A 27,480-nucleotide genomic window follows, 5' to 3' on the forward strand; every position below is an offset into this window, starting at 1 on the left:
ATTGTGTCTGTTCTGTCTAAATGTAACCTTGTTGCACACTGAAAATCAATAAGACAAAGTGCTAGACTGAAATTAGTCCTGGGGGTCAATCGGATTGACTAAGAGCTCTGAAAGTGATGACCTGTCATCACTGCAGTCCAGTGAATGCAATTCAGTAATGCAATACGAATAAATGAAAAGTGTGTGAGCAATCATTGAAATTACTAGATAAATCAGCTCTGTCCCCTTTACCAAGTTTGTATTAACCTTTGGCGACCTACTGGATGTTTGTTAGCCCAGGAAATATGTAATTATTTCAACTTTAACCCCCTCAATGCTGACCTGTTTGGCATACCTCTGGTTCTCTAGTACAAACTTGTTAGCAATCTAAATAGAATTTTCTCATTAAAATTTCATGTTAATTTGTTTTCCAAACGTTGATCATTATTAAGTGCAGGTATGGCTGTTTGGTTAAGAAACTTGCCTTGCAACGGCATGGTTTCGAGTTCAATCTCATTGCACATCACCTTGGGCAAGTGCTGTGTACTATAGCCCCTGGTCAACTAATGCCTTGTGAGTGAATTTGATAGATGGAAACTGCATGGAAGCTTGTTATGTGTGTATGTATATATTTGTTTTTGTTTTTTTTTCTCCTTCTGCCACCACTTGACAACAGTTGTTGGTTTGTTTATGTTCCTGTAATTTTCTCATTAAAAAGAAAGGAAAAAAAATGTTCTGCGTTGATTTATATAACTAAACTCTTTAAGGCGATGCCCCAGCATGGTCACAGTTCCACAACTAAAAGATTATTATTGAAATTAAGTAAAGAGATAGTATTTCAACGGAAATATAGTAACAAAAGTACTGTTCTATGTTTTAGATATGAGGAGTTCTGTACATTATTTACATTGGATGGATACGTGTCCTCATCTTATTTGTTGTTACCTCAACGTTTCGGCTGATGTACTATCCAGCCTTCATCAGGTGTCCTGGTAGAATTTTGAACCCAACCCTGGGTACTCATTCTTAAGTTTTTTTTGTTGATGTTATTATTATTATTTATTCAGAGCACTGCCCGGAATTGAATACCTTAGGAATAAGAAGCCAGGGTTGGGTTCAAAATTCTACCAGGACACCTGATGAAGGCTGGAGAGTAAATCAGCCGAAACGTTGTGGTAACAACGTCAGCATGATACAGTCGTGTAATTAAGCCTAAGGAAAAATATATCACTCAGTGAATATCTTATGGATAAAATTATGAACGGTGTTGGCTGTCTTCAACTGTTTTGCTTGTTTTGTTTAGCTAATGGTTGGGTTTGAAAGAATTTCACTTGCTTAAAACAAGAAAGGATAATGGTTTAGGATTTTTAGCCTATCTCGTAGTGTGGTTACTCTCTAAATTTTTTATATAAGTGTCTATATTTTCATGTGTTTGGGAGAATTTGATTTGGGGCACTGATGCTGTCATGTTGTGGGTTTGAATATCTCGTCGCTAATAATGTTATGACGATGTTGGGGTGTGTACAAGGGTGAAGAATTGGCATTATCCAAAGAAATATTTGGATATGGTTATCTAGAACAAACTTTTGCAGAATTAATACGTTCACACAGAACGTGCTCTGTACTGTGCCAAACGTAGGTACGATATTAAACTAACATCCAATACCAACGATCAATGCTGTCAATCAAGTCCAACAGTTCTTTATTTTATTGAAATGCATCAGTCCACTTTTAGTCACGAGGGGGTGGTCAGGATCCTTTCACAACACTGTCCATTATGAATTCATTATTTTCTAGAAGTTGGTTCAGACTTAAAGCTGACATGTTTCGTGCTGAGATAAACCAACTGCATAAAATGAAACACTTTCTTGTAGAGCAGGTTAATTTAGCCATTTTTCATTTGGTTCTCAGCTCAAATGTTGTTGATTTTCTTTGCAGCCTAGGAGTAGCTATTCGGCTGTGCATGTGTGCTTGTTCCTGTGTGTAAAAGGGAAAATGAAGAATTTTTGTTGTTTTCCATAGAATCTTGAAAATGGTGATAACAAATTCTAGAAAAACTGACAGAGGTCTTTAACAATTCACTAAATTAAAATTTGAAGACATAAATTTGGATTATTGTTAAATTCATATCTTTTTGTGTTTGGCTGCTTTTTTTTTTTTTTTTTTTTTTTTTTGTATTTTATGTATGTTTTAATTTTCTTGTGTGAAAATTTTGAATATGAATTCTGAATTAGGTATTTTGTCTTGAGGAATTTACCCCTTGGCATTCAGATTACTCCATCAAATGCAATATTTATTCAAAGTTTTGAATTAATCCTGCATTATCTTGTACCTTTGAGATTTTGATGTGGTGCCACATGCTGGTGCTGGTGTCACGTAATTGCATCTGTGCCAGTGGCACATAAAATGCACCCAGCACACTCTGGGAGTGGTTGGCGTTAGGAAGGGCATCCAGCTGTAGAAACCCTGCCAAAACAGAAGACTGGAACCTGGACAGCTCTCTCCAAAACAGAAGACTGGAATCCGTCCAACTCATGCCAGCATGAAAAACAGACATTAAACAACAATGATGATGGTGATGTTTATTTTTAGAATGACATTGCAGGCTAGGCATGAGTGGCTGGATCTGGCTAGTTCAGACATATAACATTTAGAATATTTGGGCCAGAGATGGCTGGTTGAAATGCTAAAGGGTTAATTAAGATATCCTCTGTGTGAGTGTGAACACAATTTTGAATTTTGTGTGTATGTATTTTGTTTCAAGGAATTAATGTGGATTTTTCTGTATCTAGGTTTGATTTTATGCATATATTTTCTGAACAAAATCAAATTCTTAGTGCATTAGCTTGCTTTTTCCATGTATATCATATTTTATTTTTTCAGAGTAAATATTTCTTATTTTCTCTATTATATATTTTGTACCTAATTATTTGCTCCACCTTTAATTAACTAATTGACTACTCACTGATTTACCGCTGTTTTTTTCTTCTCTTCTCTTTTACTACTTTGCCAAATGTTCTATGGATGCAGTAAGTAACCTATCCTAACGTCTTTTCTACATTTTGTGTTCCAATTGCTAGATTTTTTTTTTTTCTCCCTCCAATTTTTTTCCTCCCTCCCCGATATTAATGGCTAAGGTCAAAGTGATGACCTTTCATAAGATATTTTTAAAAGTATCTCACTTTGAAATACATTTGCTAGCATGTATGTTTTACGCCTTGCCATTTGTATTCTGACATTTCCTGAAAGATTCGGCAAGAAGACATAGAATGAAACCTGAAGTTCCCAAAAGATTTAAGGAAAGCAAAAAACTTTCATCTTTTGAATATTTCGTTAGATTACCAGCATATTGTTGGCATTTCTGAAAATACTTATTGATTTATTATCATTTTTCTTTACTGGAAAAACAACAAACAATTTACATGTAGATGCAAGAGGTCTATGTTTGTTGCCATTTATTATGGCAGTTTTCCCTTTGTACATTCATCCATTAATTGACTGTAAAATGTCTGAACCCTCTCCGTCCCCTGAGTTTTCTTTGTCTCCTGAGCCAGAAATTAGCATGTAAGTGGAGTCTTAGATGCCAAATGTGACCTGCAAAAAGAGTGCTATTATTACATTTTTATTCTCCGTTGTTGTTGTTTTATTTGTTTAATTTTTCTTTTTTTTCTTTTTTGGCCTCATTTCTCTGTCTTTCTTTCTTTATTACCTCTCTCTCTGCCATGCTATCTAGGAACAATTCTCATCGATGTGCCGCTTTTACTTTACTTTATTTTATTATTATTTATTATTATTGTTTTTTTTTTAATGTCAGTCATTAAATTGTAACTTAATTTCTAATTGTTAGTTTTTATCTCTGGCATTTGTAGTTAGATTAAATATTATCAACGTTCATTTCTAAAGTGATCTAAATGTTTTTAAATTGATTTTTTAAAAAGGGTTTGGGGGATGGGGGTGCGAGGAATTTATTTTACTTCAAAGATGTTTCTCGTTTTTATTTAGTAAATTTAAGTTAGAATAAATAAATAAAAAACTTCCACAAGTTAACTATTTTCATTGACATGAAAATATGGAATGTATTTTGTATTCAAACCAGAATTGTCCATTAGCAGTAGTTATTTACAATTTAATATTGTCTTTTGAGAATGTAACTTTGTAGATTTAGAGAAATTTAGTGAGAAGAAATTAGCTTATGCTTATTTAATTTTTTTTTGTTTTTGTTTTTTTAGTACAAAGACAATACATGGGATAAACATTAGCACACATGGATTATATTTATTTGTATGTTAGAAAGCATTAACATTACAATTCTCCATGTATATGTAGATAGATTGCATTTCTATGTTATAAACTTGAATGCAACAACAACCACACAGGGAGGAAGGTTTTAAATTGTCATTTATTTGTTATTAAAGTTGTAAAATGATTTTAGAAAGATCAAATCCTTATAGTTTTAACCCTTTTGATACCAATCCACCTGAAACAGCCTCTGGCTCTATAATACAAATGTCTTGTTTTTGTAAATTTTGAATTAAAATCTTCCACCATACCTTAGTCACAATTTATGTTCCTAACACTAGCTTAATGATAACTAAGTTATTTTACTAAATTCTGTGTTATATTTAGAATTAATTAAAAGAAACACAGAGCATCTCAACAAAAATTTGGTAACAAAAGGGTTAAGGGCTGTAGGTCTTCCCATGAAAATTGTCACCACTGTGGCATTTATTTAGAAAGTGGGTTTTGTTCAGTTTTAAGCCTGATTAAGTAAACATCAGGGATCCTAAACATGATCGTTAGCTAATTGTTATTACTTCTCTTTTGATGCCATATTCAAGATTTCTAGTGTAGTGGACATTTTCTTCACTTTTCTTTTCTACAAAGCTTTTTTTTCCCGGCAACTGTTTCAATAATAAATAATTTACAAATGTCCATATTTTGAAGTTTCATAATCAATACTAAAGTTCAATGTTGATATTGATCAGTTTCTGTTTCTTATTAACCTTCAACTTTTGTTGATTTTTTGTTTGTATATGCATTTTATTTGGCAAAACTCTTATTGTATTAACGGGTTGTTTTAAGACTTTTACAATGTGTGTCTATATACATATAGACATACATGCATTTCTCATGTTTTTTTATTGCTTATTTTATTAGCTGTTAATTTATTTTATTATGACTAAATTAACACAATGTTTCTCACATTAATTGTCAAGTTGCTCTGCAAATTCTGCATATTTATTTCAAGTTAGCCATTGTCAAAACTCTCATGTTCAAATCATTATTCACATTTATTTGTTCTTTTCAAATAAAATTGCTTAAAAATGATTACAAGAATCTGGTCTAATTGTAATTATAATTTTTATAAGATTTAGATAAAAATTTCATTTGCTTTATGAAACTTATTAATTACATTGAAATTATTAATGGTATTCTTTCTGGAGGCTGGCTTCATGATAACTGTTTGCAAGAGATATGGTCTCTGTTTTATTTTATTGGTTTTTACTTGTAAATACCATCATTTGTTGAACAGGTTTGGAAGATATTTTATATATGTATATATATGTAATATCTGCTTAAATCATTTGTGATTTATATATTTTACATAATTTAATTCCTGATTCTTAACTTTTAAAATGTAGTCCTCTGAGCTGTTATATGTTAAAAGTTTACATAAATTTTTTTTTTTTTGGTAATCTTTTGACCCTTTGTTTGTCCTGTGTATCAGGACAGGCAAATGGTATTGCCTGTTTCTGGCATCCATAACATATGATAAACGTCCCCAAATTGTTTTTCAAACGCTATAATAACTTGGGGACTTAATGAAAAGAAAGCTTTATATTACCGAGAACATATGAAACAAAGGCCAACTAAAACTCTGTAATCAAGCATCGATAATAATTAGGACAAACTTTTGGAGCGCTTAGGTTTGATTAATAAAATATTTCTGAGGTTGAAAGTTGTACAAGCATCAGAAATGACAAAAAAACACCTCACTCAAGTAAACAGGTAATTTCCCCCACTTAGCAGAGCAAAGAATCGTTTTGGAAGATACTTTCCAATCAGTTTCGGTACTAAAATTAAATTTGAATATGTCTAACATGGAAGATTATTTTGGAAAATTAAATGAATGGTGGCTGTCAGTGATAAGTAATGATGTTGTGTTGGTCGTTTTCTCAGCTAAGTGATCTTAAGAAGTCTGGCTAAAACTCCTGCTCTTGGACAAATTGACCAATGATTTAATCATCCACTCGTTATGTTCTGAACTGGAGAGAGAGTAAAGACTGTGTAGCTAAGAAGCTTGCTTTGCAGCCTACATAGATGTCTGATATGGTGTGTAATTAAAAACTCTAGTCTGCGTTCATTAAATAGTCAGCTGGGAAATATGTTTTTCAAACAAATCTCTTTATTAAATTTGTACTTATCTGATAAGCTATGATTCGGGGGGGGGGGGGAGAGAAAGCTATGTTCACAGCTATTTTTCCAAGCCATAGCTTATCAGATTCACATTTCATATTTCCTGACATTTTGAAGTGCAAGTCATACAGATCTTACTGGATCTTGGTAATATTTTTAATCTGCTTTCTCCAATGCTTGTACACAATATTGTGAGGAAGGCATTAGCTCATTAGCACTTTAAACTGGTCGTGCCTGGCCCAAATATTCTATGCCTCTCACATGCCCTACACTGTTGTTCTAAAAATCAACATTCACAACATTGAGATCTCATAGCTTTGAGATTAATTCAAAACAATGTGAATAAATAAGCATCACATTTGATTGTAATCTGGATGCTAAAGGATTAAACTGCTTCCAGTGGTGGGGCCCCAGCTCAAGGACTTTGGTGATGGGGGATAAAGAGTTACTCTAAGTCACCGATACTCCCAGGTTTGCTCTGGTTTGTGGTGGAAGGATTTGCTAAGGGTCCAAAAGTTCCTTAGTGCCAGTTGCTGTGGCGTATGTATCTTCTCCTGAACAGGACGTCAGTCTGTTGCAGGATTACTCATTACTTGGCTGAGAGAACTGGAGTAATGTGAAATGAAGTGTCTTGTTCAAGAACACAACGCGCTCCCTGGTTTATGAATTGAAACATCAATCTTATGATCAAGTGTCCAACGCCCTAACCATTAAGCCATGCACTTCCTAAGGGTCTCCTAGTATAAGATGGTGTAAGTGATTAAGGCCTTGGAGAAAAGTTGGCCCTTAGACATGTGTCACACAGGCACCATGGATGCATGGATATGCCCTGATGTTGTATGAACTAGTACCCTATACCTCCAGGATAACCTCAGGAGAGCAGGAGACGTGAAGAGCAAACTATCAAACTTTTTGAAGGCAATAGGAAACGACTTGTATAGCTTTCCTGAGAAAAGTTGTGAATCTTTAGACTTTGGTATGGATGTCCATAAGTGCCGATACCTCTAGGCATGGCTCAGAGTGTGAGAAGGAGATAGATATGGTTGGGGCTATACTGATTCTATTTTTACATTTCTTTCTAATGTTTGAATTTCATTTGTCTAAATGACCCTTTAACACAGGTAAGATTTCCAAGAATACACATGCCTGCAGAAAATCAGCATTCACTTCAATATTTTCATTGGTGCCAGTATGGTTGCCTCGTAAAATGGTTGCTCTCCAACCAAATGGTTTCAGGCTCAGTCCTGCTGTGTATCACCTTGTTCAACTATCTTATACTATAGTCCCAGGTTGATCAAAGCTCTGTGAGTAGATCTGCCAGATGGAAACTGTTTAATTTTGTCTATTGGTAGCCATTGGAAAGCAAAGATTTTAATTTTTTTTTTAATCTTCCATGTTTAAGGATAAGAATAAAGTGCTGTAGAATGAAGATGGTGCTCTAGTAAAATTACTGTTTTCTGGATATTACCATTAAATGGCACAATAAAGGACTTCAAAATAAGAACTTTGAATTTACTTCAAGTAACTGAGATTCCTCCAGTTTTCTTTTTACATTTTAATGTTCTTATTTTTTTTTTATTATCACCCCCACCTCCATCCAGTTATATTTTCTTATTGCTGTGTTGCAAAATTAACTCATTGCAGTACAAGAAATTGCTATTTATAGTGTTTTCTGTCATCATCGGTTAGGAATGTCTACTTGTATTAAGCTGTGGAATGACCTACACTTAAATAGCTGAATAACATTTCTGAAAAGCTTTTCTTGAAACCCCATCTTCTAGAAGAGCTGAATCGTCATGGTTTTTACCATCTCTATTTGTAAATCATGTTAATTAGATGTAATTTGGAAAAAAACAAACCGAAAAAAAAAAAACGGAATCAGTCATGTATATCGTATTTTGTTTCTGTAAGCATATTCCATTTAGAAATTGAATTGCTGCTGTGACCAAGTAGACAAGATGTTGGATTGGGTGAATTGTTGAGATGGTACCCAACCACTCTCCCTCATCCACATGTTTTTCAATTAATTTTGGAAGTTGATATTATACTGGTGTTAAGAACATAAATTAACATGGAATTTGAAAGATCAATTTGGTTGATTTCGACCCCCTTGATACCAACTGGCCTTAGACCATCCCTGATTTTGCAGCACAATTTTCCTCTTTTGACGTAATTATAATTAAAACTTTCCATCAAAATTTCATGTGAACCCTTTTGATACCAACCTGACTGAAACCGGCTCTGGCTCTGTAGTACAAATGTCTTGTTTTCATAAGTTTTGAATTAAAATCTTCCACCAAACCTTAGTCACAATTTATGTTCCTAACACTAGCTTAATGATAACAAAGTTGTTTTACTAAATTCTTTGTTATATTTAAAATTAATTAAAAGAAATATACAACATATCAACAAAAATATGGTAACAAAAGGGTTAAGAAGAAAAATAATCAGCAGGAGACATAAGAGAAGGAAGCCTCAGTGTGGTCACTCTATATGCTAGAAATAATAGCCTAGATTTCCTTCAATCCACACCCTTCCAACTGCTTCTAATATGCATCTGCCCAAATGTAGAGGTGTATTTAAACTGCCTCTGGCTCTGAGTACAAATGCCTTGTTTTCATAAGTTTTGAATTAAAATCTTCCACCAAACCTTAGTTATAATTTATGTTCCTAACACTAGCTTAATGATAACTAATTTATTTTACTAAATTCTTTGTTATATTTAAAGTAATTGAAAGAAACCCAGAGCATCTCAAAATAAATACAGTAACGAAAGGGTTAATCTATACTCCAAACATCTACTTAATGACTGTTACTTTACTAAGTTCTTCATAGAATCAAGGATGGTCTCATGGGTTGGTATCAAAAGAAATGGATGGAAAGTAGGAGGTATAGTGGCTGTTTGTTTTAGCAAGGCCAGATCCTCCCACACAATAATATTAGTGTTGGTAGGCAACAGCTTTTTTTCACTTTAAGACCCTTTCTAGTGCTGACCTCTTTTCTGTGATGTGAAGGATTGGTATATTTTGAAATAAAGCTAATTTATTTGACTCCTCTCTGCACCTTGTTTCCTGGTTTCTTATATAACCTGATATAAGCACACCCTGTGCTGTAGAAGTGATGTGTTCCTAGAACTATTTCCACAACAAGGAGTTCCATAATGCAGAATGTACTTTTGCATTGATTCCATGTTCATTGTGCTCCTGAACATTTCAGTGTAACAAAGGAGTTCCGTTAAGTGAATCCTGTTTTTCCATTGACTTCATGCTACATGGAAGTCAATGTTTCTGCAACACAGATGATGGCTGTACAAAACTTGAGCTTATTTTTAAATGAAAATATACAATGATAATTTATCGAAGGGCATATCTTAAAATTTGAGTCTGTTTCTCATTCTAACCATTTAAGCTATGAAATAATTATTTATTTTCATCTGAATGGAAAATAGCAAATAACTCAGTGGCAGCTTAAGCCTTTTGTTGGTATATTTCTTATTTCTTTATTGCCCACAAGGGGCTAAACATAGAGGGGACAAACAAGGACAGACAAAGGGATGAAGTCGATTACATCGACCCTAGTGCGTAACTGGTACTTAATTTATCGACCCCGAAAGGATGAAAGGCAAAGTCGACCTCTGCGGAATTTGAACCCAGAATGTAACGGCAGACGAAATACCGCTTAACATTCCATCTGGCATGCTGACATTTCTGCCAGCTCATCGCCTTGTTGGTATATTTCTGTTGAAAAATCCTGCTTTTGTTTGAATTAATTTTGAAAATAATAAAGAATTTAGTAAATTAATTTTGTCATTATCAAGCTGATGTTGGCACATATATTAAAATGAAACTCTGATGGAAGTTTTTAATTTTGATAGTTTTAAAACAGGAAGTTTGTATCACAGACTAAGAAGTGGTCTTGTGTTGGTTGGTATTAAAAGGGTGTCTAACTTCCGTGTTCCTCATCCTTTGCAAATTTCAGTCAATTGAATCTGTAGCTTACTTTTGCGAAAGTTGATTAAAACTTTTCAAATATTATCTTGGAAAAGATTTTAAGTTATGATGGTGATTACAATAAATCTGAGTGATTGAAATAGGTTTTCCTTGAAAGAAGACGTATTTCAAACAACTAATTAAGGTTTGCTACTTAAAGATATTCCAAGCATATTTCCAGCAGCTAATTAAGCTTTCCTACTTAAAGGTGTTCCAGTATTTTGAGCTGTTCATCAGAATTACTGGTTTCAAGTTATAATTAGTATCTGAACATTAATAATTTCAACACTTGTTTTTGTGATGATGAAACGGTTAATATTTGAGTCTTAACATTTATTGTGACTAAGGCGGGGAATATTTGTGTATTCTTCTGTCACTTTCATTGTAATGAGATAATCTGCATAGTTGGAAAAATATTTATTGGGATCTGTAGCAGGTTCGACAGACTATAGTGTCAAAAAAAAAAAAAAAAAAAAAAAAAAAGATAAGGCGCAGGCATAGCTGTGTGGTAAGAAGCTTGCTTACCAACCACATGGTTCCGGGTCCAGTCCCACTGTGTTGCACCATGGGCAAATGTCTTCTATCAAATCCTTGGGCCGAGCAAAGCTTTGTGAGTGGATTTGGTAGACGGAAACTGAAAGAAAACGGTGAGCTGGCAGAATCGTTAGCATGCTGGGCAAAATGCTTAGCGGTATTTCGTCTGCCGTTACGTTCTGAGTTCAAATTCCACCGAGGTCGACTTTGCCTTTCATCCTTTCGGGGTCGATAAGTTAAGTACCAGTTATGCACTGGGGTTGATGTAATCGACTTAACCCCTTTGTCTGTCCTTGTTTGTCCCCTTTATGTTTAGTCCCTTGTGAGCAATAAAGAAATAAGAAGCCCGTCATATATATATATATATATATATATATATATATATATATAGGTGCAGGAGTGGCTGTGTGGTAAGTAGCTTGCTTACCAACCACATGGTTCCGGGTTCATTCCCACTGCGTGGCACCTTGGGCAAGTGTCTTCTACTATAGCCTCGGGCCGACCAAAGCCTTGTGAATGGATTTCGTAGACAGAAACTGAAAGAAGCCTGTCGTATATATGTGTGTGTGTGTGTCTGTGTTTGTACCCCCAACATCGCTTGACAACCGATGGTGGTGTGTTTACGTCCCCGTAACTTAGTGGTTCGGCAAAAGAGACCGATAGAATAAGTACTAGGCATCCAAAGAATAAGTCCTGGGGTCGATTTGCTCGACTAAAGGCGATGCTCCAGCATGGCCACAGTCAAATGACTGAAACAAGTAAAAGAGTAAAAGAGTATGTGTGTGTGTTTGTGTGTCTGTCTTTGTCCTTCTCCATTGCTCGACAACCGATGTTGGTGTGGTTACGTTCCCATAACTTAGCGGTTCGGCAGAAAAGACATGAATCCCTAATGTGACTCTGTAACCAATGATTCTCGAGTGGGTAGTACTGCTCCTTGAAGGGTGGGGGAATATTTTATATGACTGCTAGGGGCAAAAGGAGTGCAGGAAGTGATATATGTAGGTGTACAATTTTGTTTCTTAATCTTTGATTCCTATTTAAATATTAACTTTAAAATATTTTTTAATATTTTGACAAACTGCTTGTTAGCTGCCATCACAGCAACAAGTGGCTCTTGGTGCTCAATACCACAGATTTGCTTGTCAGTTGTTTGACCATGACTAGTTGAGTGTGTCCCTTGGTGGTTGATATGTGCATCTCTGATCAAGAGCAGAAGTAGTGGGGGAGCATCATAGCCATGTGTTGAGAGGAGTGTTTTGCTCAACATCCTTAAACAAACCTTATTCAGAGACCTTTTGAGCGGGATGGGCTACTTGACCTGAAGAAAATTCTAACTGGGCCCCACCTGCGAGGTCATGTGCTGTTTAATCTTGATATGAGATCACCATGTTGGGCACATACAGTTGTGATGCATGTGCCTAGTGTACCCTTATCAGATGGGTAGCCATGATGGGTATACTGGGCTTCATATATTTCTACCCCAGTGTCACTTTGATGGCATGCGTTACTCTCTCACTCAGTAATAATAGTAATAATAATAATCCTTTCAACTAAAGGCACAAGTCCTGAAATTTTGGAGGAGGGGACTAGTTGATCACATCGACCCCAGTGTTTCACTGATACTTAATTCCCCCAAAGGAATGAAAGGCATGTCGACCTTGGCAGAATTTGAACTCAGAACATAGACTTTTGAAATGTGAATAAGTAAATAAACGATAGAATATATACCACCCATGCTTACCCCCTTTTCTTATAGCAGTGTGGTAACTAGTCACCTATGCCAAACTGGTATCCGGATCTGACTCACTGTGGCCTGATATTGTGTGTTGGTGCTTTAAAAATTGTGTGAAGATGTTCAACTATATGGTGGGCTGTGAGGAAGAGGAGTTTTTAAAAAAAGGGGTGGTGGTGAGGGGGTTATAGCTAAAAGAAAAATTGAGAAGCAATACTGCAATACTGCAATACTTTGTACATATATCTAGAATAAAAAAAATAAAAACAGGATTATCTTGTTTTGGAGTAACTTTGATCACAGCCTTCTGAACCACACAGCTAAATATGGGGGGTGAACAACGATTCTATGCGTTTGGAAGTTATTTACTTTTGTTCAAATTGCCAGTCTGTTGCAAATTTGTAAATTTTTTTCTTAATGTTTCTTTCTTTTTCCTTTGTTTTCTAAGCAAACAAAACAGTTGTCTGTATATACAGTGTTTTAACTGAATAAAGTTCATTTACTGCCAGGTCATTAAGAGCTAATTAATCTTCGTCTGGGGTCCAGTGTTAGTGAAGAGATACAAGTAGACTACAGTCTTAATGACCTGGTGTAATTTTGTGTGGTTATAATAATCTGTGATTAATACATATTTACTCTTAGCTTCTCTCCTTATCACGACCTACCTGTCTGTCTCTGTACCACACACCCACACCAACCCACATACATTCATTTTATCATCATGCATTTATGAACGATAGCATCATTCGTTATAGGCTTCCAATAGATTACTCATTGGTTCATTGCATTTCCGATGGTGATTGATGATGCATTTGTTCCTAGGCCTTTGTATACCTGTATCTCATTGTCTGTGATAGCTATTCCAACAATTTCTGGAAGTTAGTTCTGAATGTTGATAATCGAGTGAAGAAAGCTGTCGTGTGGGTGTCTTAGAAACAGACGTGGAGAGGCCTTCTGCAAGAACAACTGTACTGGTCTTTGTGAAAATGATGCATTTCATACTATGATGGTAGCACATTGTTCTGCTGGACTGTGATTTACATGCATTTTGTAGAGCAGTGTTGCTCTACAACCAACATGTTTTCTATCTCATAAGCTGTTGAGGAATTTGTTCATTGCACTAGCTTTGTCAGTTCTAAGACCTTTCCTGAAGACTGCTGTGTGTTGGTGAAGTGTTCTGTGTGAGGCATTAATTCATCACACAGGTGAATTAATGCCACAGATTTGTGCTTTCAAAACAGTGACTCATCCTATCTATTTCCAGTGCTCCAGGCCTCTGTGCAGCTCTGGTATACAATGGGGATATATCTACTTGCACCCACCTACTCCTGTTAATGGTTACTTTTTGGAATATGAGCTGCCTTTTTAAAGGCAAGCTGCAATTCCTAAAATGCTGTACAAGGTTTGATGGGGTTTTCCCCCTCCCCCTTTTGACTTCTTGATAAAAACCATTGTTTACTAATTAGAACAGTGGTCTTTAGTAGACTACTGCAAAATGTGACTGTGTGGATATCTTAGATATAACTGTAAAACCCTGGTGGGTAGGTAGCCGCTGGTACTTAACATACATTTTACATTCATTGAGACTTGGTACACTTAGAGGATCTGACTGCTGTACACAAGGAGGAGAACTTAACACTTAAACACTAATACAAATATACATGCATACGTATATGGTTCTATTTTAGCCATTATACTTAAGACCATTCTGAAGCACTGTCATACATGCACATGTTACATACATGTGTGTGTATTTATACACACAATCCCACATGTATACATATAATTTTGGTTACAAATGTGAGTGCACGTTTATTTACCTGGGAAACAGTTGTGATTCATTCCATCACTAGTCTGATTTTCTCATGTGCATACTTTTAGGCAATGTCAAGCTGTGTGCTTTTTGATTAAGACTGATTCTCATTGGTCAAGAACAGTCAGGTGGAAAGTTGTGTTGTGTGCACGAGTGGTTGCTGTCTACACTATCAGATAACTGCTTGTTAGGGTTAGAGATCAAGTGTATTGCATTTGGTTGAGACTTGCCAGTCAGGATTTGAATATATTCCAGGAGAAATGGTCTCCTTTCACTGTTGGGAAGTAAGATTTTGGTTCAGTTAGAGGATCTGGAATTTTTCAGATAAACATAGGATACACTGTTTTTCCTCTTTTTGGTGTTTTAGGGACAAAGGGTGCCTTGTCCATGATATTTCAGGTTTTTTCAAACACCTTCACTTCTGCCTTTAATTTCTAGATGTGTGTACAGTAATTTTTCTTTATTTCTTAATGTCACATTTCCTGTCTATATTATAATGTTGCTTGTTTGTTTGTTTGTTTGTTTGTTTACATGTTACACTTTAGTTTGTTGGAGAGAAGGGAAGGTGGAGTGAGAGTAAGATAGCAGAGCTACATCCGCTAACCACGTGACAGCATGGTTAGTGGAAGTAAGAGGTTGAAGAGGAAGGGAGAAATGTTAACATCGTGAAGAGGGGAATTACATGTTTAAAAAGTTTGAAGTGAGAGAGAGAAAGTACTTAACACAGGGAAATTTTAAAATCATATAATATATTATCGTGACTTAAAGTGAAATAACTTAAAAAATAGCTGTAGGTTTTTCTTTTCTTTTTAAAGTTGCAATTGAATTGATACTAATCATGTAAATAAAAACATTATGTGTAACTTCTATATCATTTTGTGTGCATTAATTGTATATAATGTAAAGTAATTACGATGTAATATTGCATAATAAGGAATATGCAATTATATGCTGATTTTGCAGTTTCAGTTAGAATTAAAAGCTAACGAATGATGTGTGTAATTATGTTATTGTATAGATTGTTACTGTATATTTTTGTATCATTTCTTGCACAGGCAACAATAAGATTTATATACAACAAAAATGCAAGTCATCTCTCCTTTCTTAAATAGCTTCTCTTAATTTTCTTCATTCCGTGGACTTTCCCCGGGTCCTGCTAGTTCTAAAGTAAATTAATTAATTTCTCAGTTTATTATTACTGTGTTAAAGTGTTTTGTATAAGTTATGTTGTGTTTTAGCTCAATATCTACGTAAATCAGCTGTTGAGGTAAAATTACAAAATTAAAGGATGTGGATATAACTATAAAATTAATTACCTTGGTTCGTTAAGAACAATCACTGTTGTCCTGTCATATCTTAAAATTTCATGTGTCCGCAATTCAACATCAACATTTTAGCTGCATTGCAACTTAACTTCAATCTCCAGTGCAAAACCTTCTTCTGATGTCATTATTTTGCTTATTGTTTGTTTATTTATTTAATTTTTTTTTTTTATATTGTTGCCACTCGGAGTTTATTATGTTGGTGATGTATTTATATAAAGCTAGAATTGAAAGTTTGATATAAAAATAAAAATAATAAAAAAAGTCTCCTTGAAATAGAAGCTGTGTGAATATGGCAGTTACTGGCCGTGTTGTAACCATCAAATACTGTGAACTGGCGAGCATTGTTGGCAAATTGTTTGGTTTAGACTTTTCCCAAATTGGGAACAGTATGGTAAACAGTGCATTAACAATTCCTTGCTTTCTTTTTTGTCAATTCAGTCCTCATTGTTGCTATCTTGTCGACATTGAATTATTTTTCGGCAATTTTTTCCTTCCCCCGTTTCTTTGTTTCCTTTTTTGGCTCTTATATATCTTTGCTTTAATCATCTGGTTGCTTTCTTGGATTAGATATTTGCTCAATATTTGATGTGCTAAATGCTTTGCCTATTTTCTTTGTCTCTTTTTTGGCAAGGTTCTTATTTTTTCTCTTCTTTCCTAAATTGTTCATTGAATACCTAACACCACTTCTAGTAACTTAGATAATCTCAACTTTCTGCATCAATTTCTCGTTGACTCTCCAGGAGAAAACAAGCTAAGCATCATGATTCTAGCAGTGGAACAGAGTCCTCTAGTGGCACTGATTGGTAAGTACTTATTAAAACTAGGGAGGTAACTCTGTTATGTTCTGGAACTTGAGTAAATATTCCGCCATTCCTACGAAACACTTTTTAATGTCTGAAATTTGTTGACATGTGGGAATTTTGTTGTTCACTTATTCAGTATGAAAGCAATAATGGAAGGTTTATTTATTTACATGTGCCCTTGATTACAAATGCTGGCAAGTGAGCAACGTTTTTGTGGCTGAATTTAATTTGCCCTTAATTGTTGTTACCTAATCAAATGACCCCATATTTTCAGGCTGAGAATGAAATACCCCCCCCTTTTTTTTTCCTCCTTGTTTTCTGTTGCTATTTAAACTGGTCATGCTGTTTTATTACAAACGCAGTTTATGCAGCCTGCTTCTCATGCTTTAAGTTACACTGGTATTTTTTGTCCATTGTGGAGCATGCAGGAACAACAATGAGCTAAACCTAGTTTAGCATCTCTCAAAAGTAAGTTTAGTCAAATTTAACAAACAGTTTCAGAATCCTTATTTAAAAAAAAAAAACTTTACTTCTATATTAACAATTAAATTTTGTTCTGGGTTTTTCAATTCTATTTTTATTTTTACTTTTATTTAATTACTGTTTTTGTTTTAAATTCTGGATATTATATATTTTTTTCCCCCCAGACTTAATTTAGGAAGTTCTTTAGAAAATTAATCCAGTTGGTTGGTATTAGTGCAAGAACTACTATAAATGGACACAGCTAATAAGCTTCATAAATGGATATATCTTCTTAATGAAAGAGTTTTTGTTAGATAGTTCTCTAAAATTAGTCAGAGAAGAAGAAATGTTGATGAATTACGGAATTAGAATAGTTATAATTAGTCTTTAAAATTTTTCTTCTTCTTCATCCATTCACATTTTGAATGATCTGTATGTGTGGATTTATATTTTTTAATCTGCCAGTGAAAATAGTTCTTAAATAGACCAATGTCTTCGTGAAGGAACTGAAGGAAGAATACTAGTCTGCCAGCCTTCATTATTGGAATCATTACTTTGAGCTTTGAGCCAGGATAGGGAAAGCACATTATTCAACTTGATTTAGCTTATGAAAGTGGATATATATATATATATATATATATATATATATATATATATATATATATATAATGTGTCATGGTTGATTAGTTTACAATAAGAGAAGCAATCACTTGCAAAAAAAAGACTACCCAGAAAAATACAGAGAGAGAGAGAGAGAGAATATGATGGAAATGAAGCTGTTTGATCCCAACTTTGTGGTAATATGTTGATGTTGTTGTTGTTATGTGGAGAAATGAAATTTATTGCAAATGTGAAAGTGAAATATTAACCTAGTTTATTATTTTACTATCTAGGCATAAAGAAGAGAATGGTTAGCTGTATGTGTGTGTGTACATCTAAAATGATGAGATTGTAGTACAGGTCTAAATGCCAAAATGCCATGCAGTTTTATTTCATTTGTTAATTTACATGTTCAAATCACAGTAAGGTCACTTTTGGTTTTCATGTCTCTTGTATCTTTTCAAATTTCTTTTTTTTTCTTTTCTTTTTTTTTTAAATTATTAATTTTCAAAATTATTCAGAATTTTGTTAATGTTTATTTTTAGTTAACTAACATATTTTTAGAATTAATTTTGTTGTTAAGAAAAATGTCTAAATATGAAAGAAAATGTGTTGAATCCATGTAATTCTTTCTACATTTGTATTGTTCATAAACACTAAATTTAAATCTAAATCCACACAGGATACTTGAACCAGGAAAGTATGTTGAATATATTAAATATCTTTTAAAAAAAAATGCTTAAACATGAGCAATGGGAAAAGTACATCAAAATATTTTGTTAGGTAGAAATGGTTTTCAAAGATAGAAATAATGCAGTAAATCATTTAAAGATATGAAGAATATTAATAAAATGCTAACTATGTTATTTATGCTAAGTTTATTGTAATTATTCTTTGAGAAGAATATTGTATGTTTTAAGAATTAAATTAAGAATTGCTTGGAGCCAAAAAAATTTCCAAGTTTTATTGGTGTTTAGAAGCTAGAAGGCACATGGAAAGCTATTACCATATTTGCTAAAACCATGGAAATGTTGATATTCCAAATTATTGTGCATAATTTGTGAATTATAGTTCGTGGCATTGGGGCTAAGATTGTTTGGTTTCTAAAAAGAAAGAAAAAAAAGAAAAAATTATGTGGATGAATTATTAAGAGAAAAATACAATTATTTTCAAAAATATTTGTAAGTGCTGCTGTTATCTGCAGAAAATTATCTGTATTTTAAACAGCATTTCTGTTTAAAAATTTTTTCTCGGTGATGACAGCACATTGTATAAACTTTGAGAATAACTGATTGTTATTGGAACAAGCAAAATGGATTTGGGATTTAGCAAAACAGAAATTGCTTAAGAAAATGTTTTGATATTGTTTATCTTTCCTAAGCTACTGTGCTATAATTAATTGTTTTTCTTTTATTTTATTTACTAAAGGAAATTTGAAGTTATACTTTTGTGAATTTGCACAACTACTTTCATATTGTAAAAAAAAAAAAAAAAATCCAAATATTATTTTTAATATATGTATTTTGTTTGTTAATGAAGCCAATATAATTATTAGCAAAATTAGCTGTGATGTAGCTATTGCAGGTTTTATACAACTGAGGAAGCTGATGAAGTGAATATCTGAATGCAATGTTCAGCCATTTTGATTTCCATGATTTTGTTTTTTGTTTTTCCCCTCTTTTTTTCTTTCTTTTTTTTTCTTTTCTTCTAATATTTTAATAAAATAGATTCATCTGATTATTAACAATTGTTTTGTCCTCCAAGCATTAAGACAAGTTGATTAACTGATTGCTAATGACTTCACAAAGAGATGGAAGAAGCAAACTATCTTGCAGATATTTGGAATCAAAGACAGACAGACACATACACGCTCACATCTTGAGAAATGGTGTCAGTAACTCTGGGACTACAGTAAATTCAGGAAAACGGTTTTAAATGCTATTGGCTTAATCACTGTAATCCTTTTAAAGTCTAAATTTCTCTTTGCTCTTTTGCTTGTTTCATTTGACTGCAGCCATGCTGGAGCACCACCTTCGGTCAAACTAATCAACCCTTATTCTTATTCTTTGTAAGCCTAATACTTATTCTATCAGTCTCTTTTGCTGAACTGCTGCATTACGGGGACGAAAACACACCAACATCGGTTGTCAAGCGATGGTAGGGGAACAAACACAGACACGCACACAAATATACATGCATGTATATATAAATATATATGTATATATATATATATATATATATATATATATATATATATATATAAAAACAAACACACATGATAGGCTGCTTTCAGTTTCCATCTACCAAATCCACTCACAAATCTTTGGTCGGCCTGAGGCTATAGTAGAAAACACTTGCCCAAGGTGACATGCAGTAGGACTGAACCCACAGCCATGTGGTTGGGAAGCAAGCTTCTTACCACACAACCACGCCTCTTTATATATATTTTGAACCTAAATTATTCAATATCAGTTTCTGCTTTCTTCAGAATGATAAAGAAAGAAAGAAAAAAAGAGAGGGAATAATTAAGAGCTTCCTAATTAAAACACATTAATGTGGACCAATAAAAACTCACCCAATCACTTTACTTATTTCTGCCATGTATTTTTATGCTAATACTTTTGAACTGTGTGTCTGTTTTTGAACCTTTTCATTTCTATAAAATAATTAATTACAGTCGTCTAAGTAGTTTGGTAATTATGTTATATGCTGGAGTGTCTGTTATTCAAATGGAACATTTATTCCTTTGAAGATGAGAGGAAGTATGATGTAATGTAGTTGCAAGTTGTGTGTATACTATTGTCTGTCTGTGTATGTATATATATATGTGTGTGTGTATATATATATATATATATATATATATATATATATATATATATATAGGTCTTGCATGTTGATGGTTTTGGTCCTTCATCAGTTTCAATGATGGTGGTGGGGTTCACTTGTTCAATCAACTATTACCTGCTTGTTGAATTAACATACAAGTGGCTGAGTATTCCTGACATGTGTACCTTTTAATGTAATTCTCAAGGCAGAATCAGCATGACAGTATATGTGTGTGTGTGTGTGTGTGATAAGGCTGTACCTTTTGAATTACAGGCACAGTCTACTTGATGGGCTTCTGTACAGTTTCTATCGTCTCAGTTTAACTCAAAAATGAAGGACTGACTTGAATCCATAGGAGATAACATTTGCCTAAGATGCCATGCTGTGGGATTGAACCTGAGGCATTGTGATTGCAAAGTGAGCTTCTGAACCACCCAAACAGTGTACACACTTGCTTGTGTGTGTGTGACTGTATGTATGTCTAATGTCTAACCCATGACAGCAAGGAAAATGGATGTGAGATGATGAGGATTATGTATGTATGTATGTATGTATGTGTATGTGTGTGTGTGTGTATATATATATATATATATATATATATATATATATATATATATATACACACACACACACACACACGCACACATATTCCCCAACTTATTGGCAATCGAATGTGTATTTGTAGTCAACATTCTAATTGATAAATTCTTCAGAAGTTGCAATTAATTCTACCAAACAGAAAACATTGTTTACATTTAACTATATTTTACTAGTTTAACTATGAAGTTCTATGAATGTTTAGTTGTTAGTAAAGCAAGAACTCAGATTTAAACTCAGTTCCTCTGTTCCTCTGTTTTGCATTCATATCCATCTTTGTCGTGCTATTGAACTTCTTTGCTGTGAGACAGACAGACAGAAATGATTGGCGAGACCTGTTTAGTTACCACTAGCTTCATTGTATTTGCATAATGATTTCGATGTGTTGGCTGCTACCTTTTTCCTGATATTGTCTGTGACATAAAGAAATTAGAATTTCAGCTTTTAAAATCAACATTTAATCCATCTTGAAGTCTTAAAATATGGCGAAATAGATTCCATCCCCCCACCTTTTCCTTTAGTTCTTTATCTTGATAGTCAGTAGCTTGCTGGTAGCAAATATTATTCTTCAGCAATTACTTGTTTCACATTGTACATTAGTATATTTTTTCGCAAGAGACATCAAAACAAAATAGTTTTTTTTAGTGCGTCTGCAAATAATCTGTGAAATCAATGGTTTTGATCCCTAGGCTTTGAGTTCGAACTTAGTTTCGTGTCTGGTTTTCTGCAATTATAACAGCCACCTTGTGGTAGACATAGCCTGTTTAGATATCGTTTCCTTTGTGTTGGTTTCTTTGAATAAAAATGTTCAACGAAGTTCTTTGAACATAATAAATGTTATGAAATACTGTGTATTTTCAGTGATAACCTGTATTGCTCTCTCTCTTTCTCTTAACCTTAGAACAACTTAATACACTTGCCCGGCAGATGATTGGGGATTGGACATTTTACAGAATTTTCATTATTCAATAATAACCTTCATTGTTTAACGTCCACCTTCCTTGCTAGCATAGGTGGGATGGTTTCACAAGAGCCGGCTAGGCTGAAGCCAGCACCAGACTTCTGTGACTGTTTTGGCAGGATTTCTACAGCTGGATGACCTTTCTGGATATGGTTACCCAACCTTTGGTTTGTGAGAATCTTGTAGGAATATATTGATATGCCATTCATGATGTCGACATACCTAGTTGAGGGCTCTTCTATGTATCTTGTGAAGCAGGAGGTAAAGTACTTTGCTAGGTTCCATCAGCTGTCAGTTTCAGGTCCTCTTCAGGCAACTGTACATTCTCTGTCTCTTTGGGTTTGAAGGGCTTCATGAAAAAACCTGACTTAAACCAAAAGTCATCTATGCCCATTTTACTGTGGCTTTTTTTCTTTTTCTTTCTCCATTGATAAAACTTAAAAGTTAAGATAATTATGGCTGGTGATGATCTAGAAGGCACAGCCGTAGTTGCAGGTTTCAGAAGTTTGCTTCCAAACCATGTAGTTTCGAGTTAGCCCCAGTGCATGGCATCTTAGGCAAATTATCTTCTAGTTCCCAGTTTGACTAATCTCTTGTGAGTGAATTTGGTAGACACAAACTTTAAAAATCCCTGTCATATGAGTGATATTGTCGCCCTGTCAGCAAATCATCAGATTGCTTTGCACTTTTGAAGCTGTGTAAAATAAGAGATCGCTTATTTGGAAAACAGGTAAAGGTTAGTAATTGGAAGAGCATCTGGTTAGCAATTGGAAGAGCAATGTTTAAATAATCTATCTAGCATCAAAATATGTAAGTAAAAATGAATGAACAAAGGATAGTCTTTAATTGAAAGTTTGCAAAATGGTAAAATAATCATTATTTATGCTTTAAGCATAAATAATGATTATTTGGAAATTTTTTTCTTAAATTATCTGGTACATTCCTTATTCTAGGTAATTTACCAAAAATGTCAGTTAAGCATTGTTATTAACATAAGTTGATTTATCAGCTTTATTATAAGAAGTATTATCAGCTTTATTATAAGAAGTAACAGCATTATGGAATGTCATTTAATTTTTTTTTATTCATTCTCTTGAATAATGATACCGTTCCGTGGTGTTATATAAGCATGATAAGAACTGAAATAGTTAAATAAATTTATGAGCAGTTTAACTTCGTTAACTAATAATCACATTGAAATGTCTTCATTGTTCAAGTTATAATTCACATTAAGAAGAAAAAAAACGATTCAATGAAGATGAGAGGAATTTCATGTGCGAGAGAGAGAGAGAGAGAGAGAGAGAGAGAGAGAGAGATTACTTCATTCAGTGGCCTATGATTCTATGGAGTGTAGAAAACTTGAGTTATGATGAGTCATTGATGCAGGTGTCATAATAATTAGACTCGGACAGCATTGTCTCAGCTGATGATAATGGGAAGTATATCCATCACTCATACATATTCATGAGCATGTGTGTGTGTGTATGTAGACATATATATATTTTATTCTTTTACTTGTTTCAGTCATTTGACTGCAGCCATGCTGGAGCACCGCCTTTAGTCGAACAAATTGACCCCAGGACTTATTCGTTGTAAGCCTAGTACTTATTCTATCAGTCTCTTTTGCTGATAGAAACATTTGCCTTCTTAGTGAATTTGCTACATGGAAACTGTGTGGAAACTCATTGTCTGTGTGTGGGTGCATGTTTGTGTTTGCCCCTCTCCCATTTAACAATGGGTGGTGGTTTCTTTAAACCCCTGTAGCTTAGTGGTTGGTACAAAAAGACCATTGGAGTACATCTTGTTCAACTCAAACCCTAGGTGGTGCCCCAGCATGGCCACAATTCAGTGACTCAAACAAGGAAAAGATAAAAATAAATGTTAGAAAGCTATTTAATTTCTGGGCAGAGACATTTGTCTATGCCCAGCAAGGTCTTTTAAAAGGGATTTCATTTTCGTTTTCATCCTCCAGAGAACTATTTGTATTCATTTAAAATAATTCAACTCGTTGATTAGACATTTAGTTGGATTTCAAAATGTTCTCTCTAAAATATAATGGATTAACGTCTATTTAAGTGCATTGTGTAATTTTTATTTGTTTACACAAGGGATTCCTGTTTTACTCTATCAATTCCATCCAAAAAAAAAAAACGTTACCATGGTTATAACATGGCTACCTTATTTGATGCATTTTGCAGCATAGTGTCATTTTACAAAGGAAGCTCCCTCTACCTCCAGTCTCCTGTTATATTAGCACCTTTGAGACAATGTCGTAGTAGTGAGTCTCTAGGTATCCTGTATACTAGAAATGGCAGTTTGCTTCACGACAGACTTCTTTCAGTTGCTGTCTCTCGTTTCACACAGATGGTATCGGTCCACTTGTGGCTATCACTGACACCAGCTGACAGCAGCCACACATTGGGAGTGGGCCCTAAGTCACAGGATTCTGAAATGAACTTATTAATTACACAGTCAGGTCTGTCCTTCTCAGGCTTCTCTTATGTCTATTTGATATTGTTCTTTACCACTCCCTTTCTCAGTCTCCCTAGGCCTGTTTATTTAAAAAAAAGTTTTTTTTATAGCTTTTATGGTTTTATTTGTTTGGTTTTATATCTGTTTTTCCATTCCAGCATGGGTTAGATGAATATATTAACAAAGCATTGTTTTATCTCTGGTTACCTTTCTTGTTATTTCTTTATTGCCCACAAGGGGCTAAACATAGAGGGGACAAACAAGGACAGACAAAGGGATTAAGTTGATTACATCGACCCCAGTGCATAACTGGTACTTAATTTATCGACCCCGAAAGGATGAAAGGAAAGTTGACCTCAGGAGAATTTGAACTCAGAACGTAACTGCAGATGAAATACCGCGAAGCATTTTGCCCGGCGTGCTAACGATTCTGCCACCTCGCCGCCTTCTTGTTGCTAACTCTTACCTGTTTTTCAAGTAAGGGATCTCATATTTCATGTCTTTGATGATACAAAGCTGGATTAACAGTGTTCCTGCTTGGAGCTCCTGATTTTCAAGGAAACAAAAATGTGAGCGAACAAACACGTACATGTACACACATGCAGAGAGGGGGGGGCTCTTCCAGTTTTTGTCTACCAAATCGACTCTTAAGGCTTTGCTCAACTTCATGCTATAAGCAGAAGACACATGCCCAAGGTGCTGCACAGCTGGACTGAACCTGGAACCATGTAGTTGATAAACTTCTTAACCATGCAACCGTGCAATCACCTCCAGAGTAATATTCCACCAGCATGCTATTTTCTGTCTAGCTGAAACCTTGCTCCAGTCACACATCAGATATGTTGCTTTCTCATAGAAGTTCTGTTGCCCTGTAATAGGTTTCCTCCTCCACCTCTCCATCATCATCATCATATGTATCGCCTAGACTAGACTCTCTCTCTCTCTCTCTGATGGAGGTTTCAGTTTTGACACCTTCCTTCTCCCAGACTGTCTTTTGCTTGTCTGTCTAGCATTTACTTTGATGTCATTATTTGATGGCTGTTGCTGGGGCTTTTATATATATATATATATATATATATATATATATATATGGTGAGTGTGTGTGTCTGCTTTTTCCACTTTGACATGGGTTGAATGAGACTTACTGAAACATATTCTATAGCCTGATGCTCTTCTTGCCACCAACCTTTGGATGCTTGCATGTGTATACATATAGGGGAATGTGCGTGCATATGCACATGCATATATATTTATATATTTGTATATACACATACATACACACTTGTATATACATACACTCGCACATAAATGCACGTGTACTTTATGTATATATATATGTGTAGTATATGTGTGTGTTTGTAATTAATGACTTCTTCCGTCTAACAAATTGATTTATTTAAATAAATCGTTCATTGTCTATGTACAGTAAGTTTGTAAAAACTAACAACAACAAACTGTTAGCTGCTTAATACCATGTTTAAGTAGCAAGCAGAGCTTTATCTGCCAAGTGTAACTTGGAAAATTTCCTATTAAACTCTAATAGCAAGATTAAATCTTTAATACTCCATCCTAAAATAGATTTTCTGTCTCTCTCTCTCTGAGTCTATTTTCGTTTTGCTGTGCATCTTTTGAAGAAAACAAATCTTTATTAAGTGTAAAATGTTTGCAATCTGTATTAAATTGTTTGAGGTTACTATCTCAACTATGGGTAAGAGGTGGATCGTTTTAAACTCTGCTGCAGGCTGTGTTGTGACTTCTTATCGAGAGAGATTTGTCTATCTTTTATCTTGTCATCTACTTGTTTTAGTTTTTCGATTGTGGTCATGCTGGAGCACTGATGGATTGACAGTGCTCTTTTTTTTTTTAAAGTTTAGTACTAAATATATTGGTATCTTTTTGCTCAGTTGCTAAGTTACAGAGATATAAACAAACAAACACTGGTTGTTGAGGTGGTGATGATGGGACAAACACACACACACACACAAGATGGGCTTCCTTACAGTTTCTCTCTAATTCACTCACAAGGCATGTGTTGGTTGATGTGGGAGAGGAAGCTACAGTAAAAGATGCCCAACGTTCTGCACACGGGTACTGAACCTAAAACCACCCGGTTGCAAAGTGAGCTGCTTAACCACTCAGCCATGCCTGCATCTACTGTGTATATTCAGTCGTAAGTCATTTGTCTAACGTAATTGATGATTGAATTAAGTGTTCAATCCATGTTGCTATTGTGAAACAGATTTAACGAAACAGGAAATGTGAAATCCAAGAAATAAATGGCATTTGTTGGAATAATGTGGCTAAAATAGTTACAATTTATAGTTTGGAACCCACTGTCCTGTTGTGTCCCCTTAGAACTTACTGCTCTTCAGCCCTATTTTGCTGGGGCTTTACACCTTTCAACTATAAGCATTGATATCAGTTCTGCTAACCTCTGACCCATCAGTGTGCTGTCTCCTCTTTGCCTTTTCTGTTGCTACCATAATGGCCTCTGCTTCTCAGAGCTGGTTGCTCTCTTGCCTTCACCACTTAGGTAAACCCCTGACCTATTTACCTCTCCACTTCTTGTCAATCTTGGTGTGTTCAAGGCAGTGAGCTGGCAGAAACGTTAGCACGCTGGGCGAAATGCTTAGCGGTATATCGTCTGTCTTTACGTTCTGAGTTCAAATTCCGCCGAGGTCGACTTTGCCTTTCATCTTTTCGGGGGTTGATAAATTAAGTATCAGTTTCATACTGGAATCGATCTAATCGACTGACCCCCTCCTCAAAAATTGTGTCTAGAGGGAGAAAAGAATCTTGGTTTGTTCAATCTCTACTTTCCTTGCAATGAATCTCTATACCCAATCCTTCATATCTGGACCCTCTGGAGTCCCCACCTTGCTCATTGTCTGCCCTGCAAGTGTTGACGTGCAACAATAAGAAGCTGAACATTAAAGGCAACAACTCCATTCTCAGAAGATTTGCAGATGT

General features: G+C 34.7%; 1 protein-coding gene across 21 annotated transcripts in view; it reads left to right on the forward strand.

Annotated features, from left to right (window-relative positions):
• The window catches only part of LOC106873685 (SRSF protein kinase 1), a 269,109-nt gene that overhangs the window by 189,633 nt on the left and 51,996 nt on the right, over positions 1–27,480 (forward strand). For 11 of the 21 annotated variants that reach the window (XM_089360393.1, XM_052971936.2, XM_089360396.1 and 8 more), the window contains one exon: positions 16,530–16,592. The exons of 7 other annotated variants lie outside the window; for them this stretch is intronic. In XM_089360393.1, coding sequence (XP_089216519.1) covers positions 16,530–16,592 — 63 coding nt within the window. Of the gene's footprint in view, positions 1–3,009; positions 3,544–16,529; positions 16,593–27,480 lie in introns of all 21 variants that reach the window. 3 more of the 21 variants (XM_089360394.1, XM_014921152.3, XM_089360395.1) reach the window with 1 other exon arrangement.

The sequence above is a fragment of the Octopus bimaculoides genome, chromosome 11 (genome assembly GCF_046866305.1).
Source record: "Octopus bimaculoides isolate indiv1 chromosome 11, ASM4686630v1, whole genome shotgun sequence".
NCBI classification, from domain to species: domain Eukaryota; kingdom Metazoa; phylum Mollusca; class Cephalopoda; order Octopoda; family Octopodidae; genus Octopus; species Octopus bimaculoides.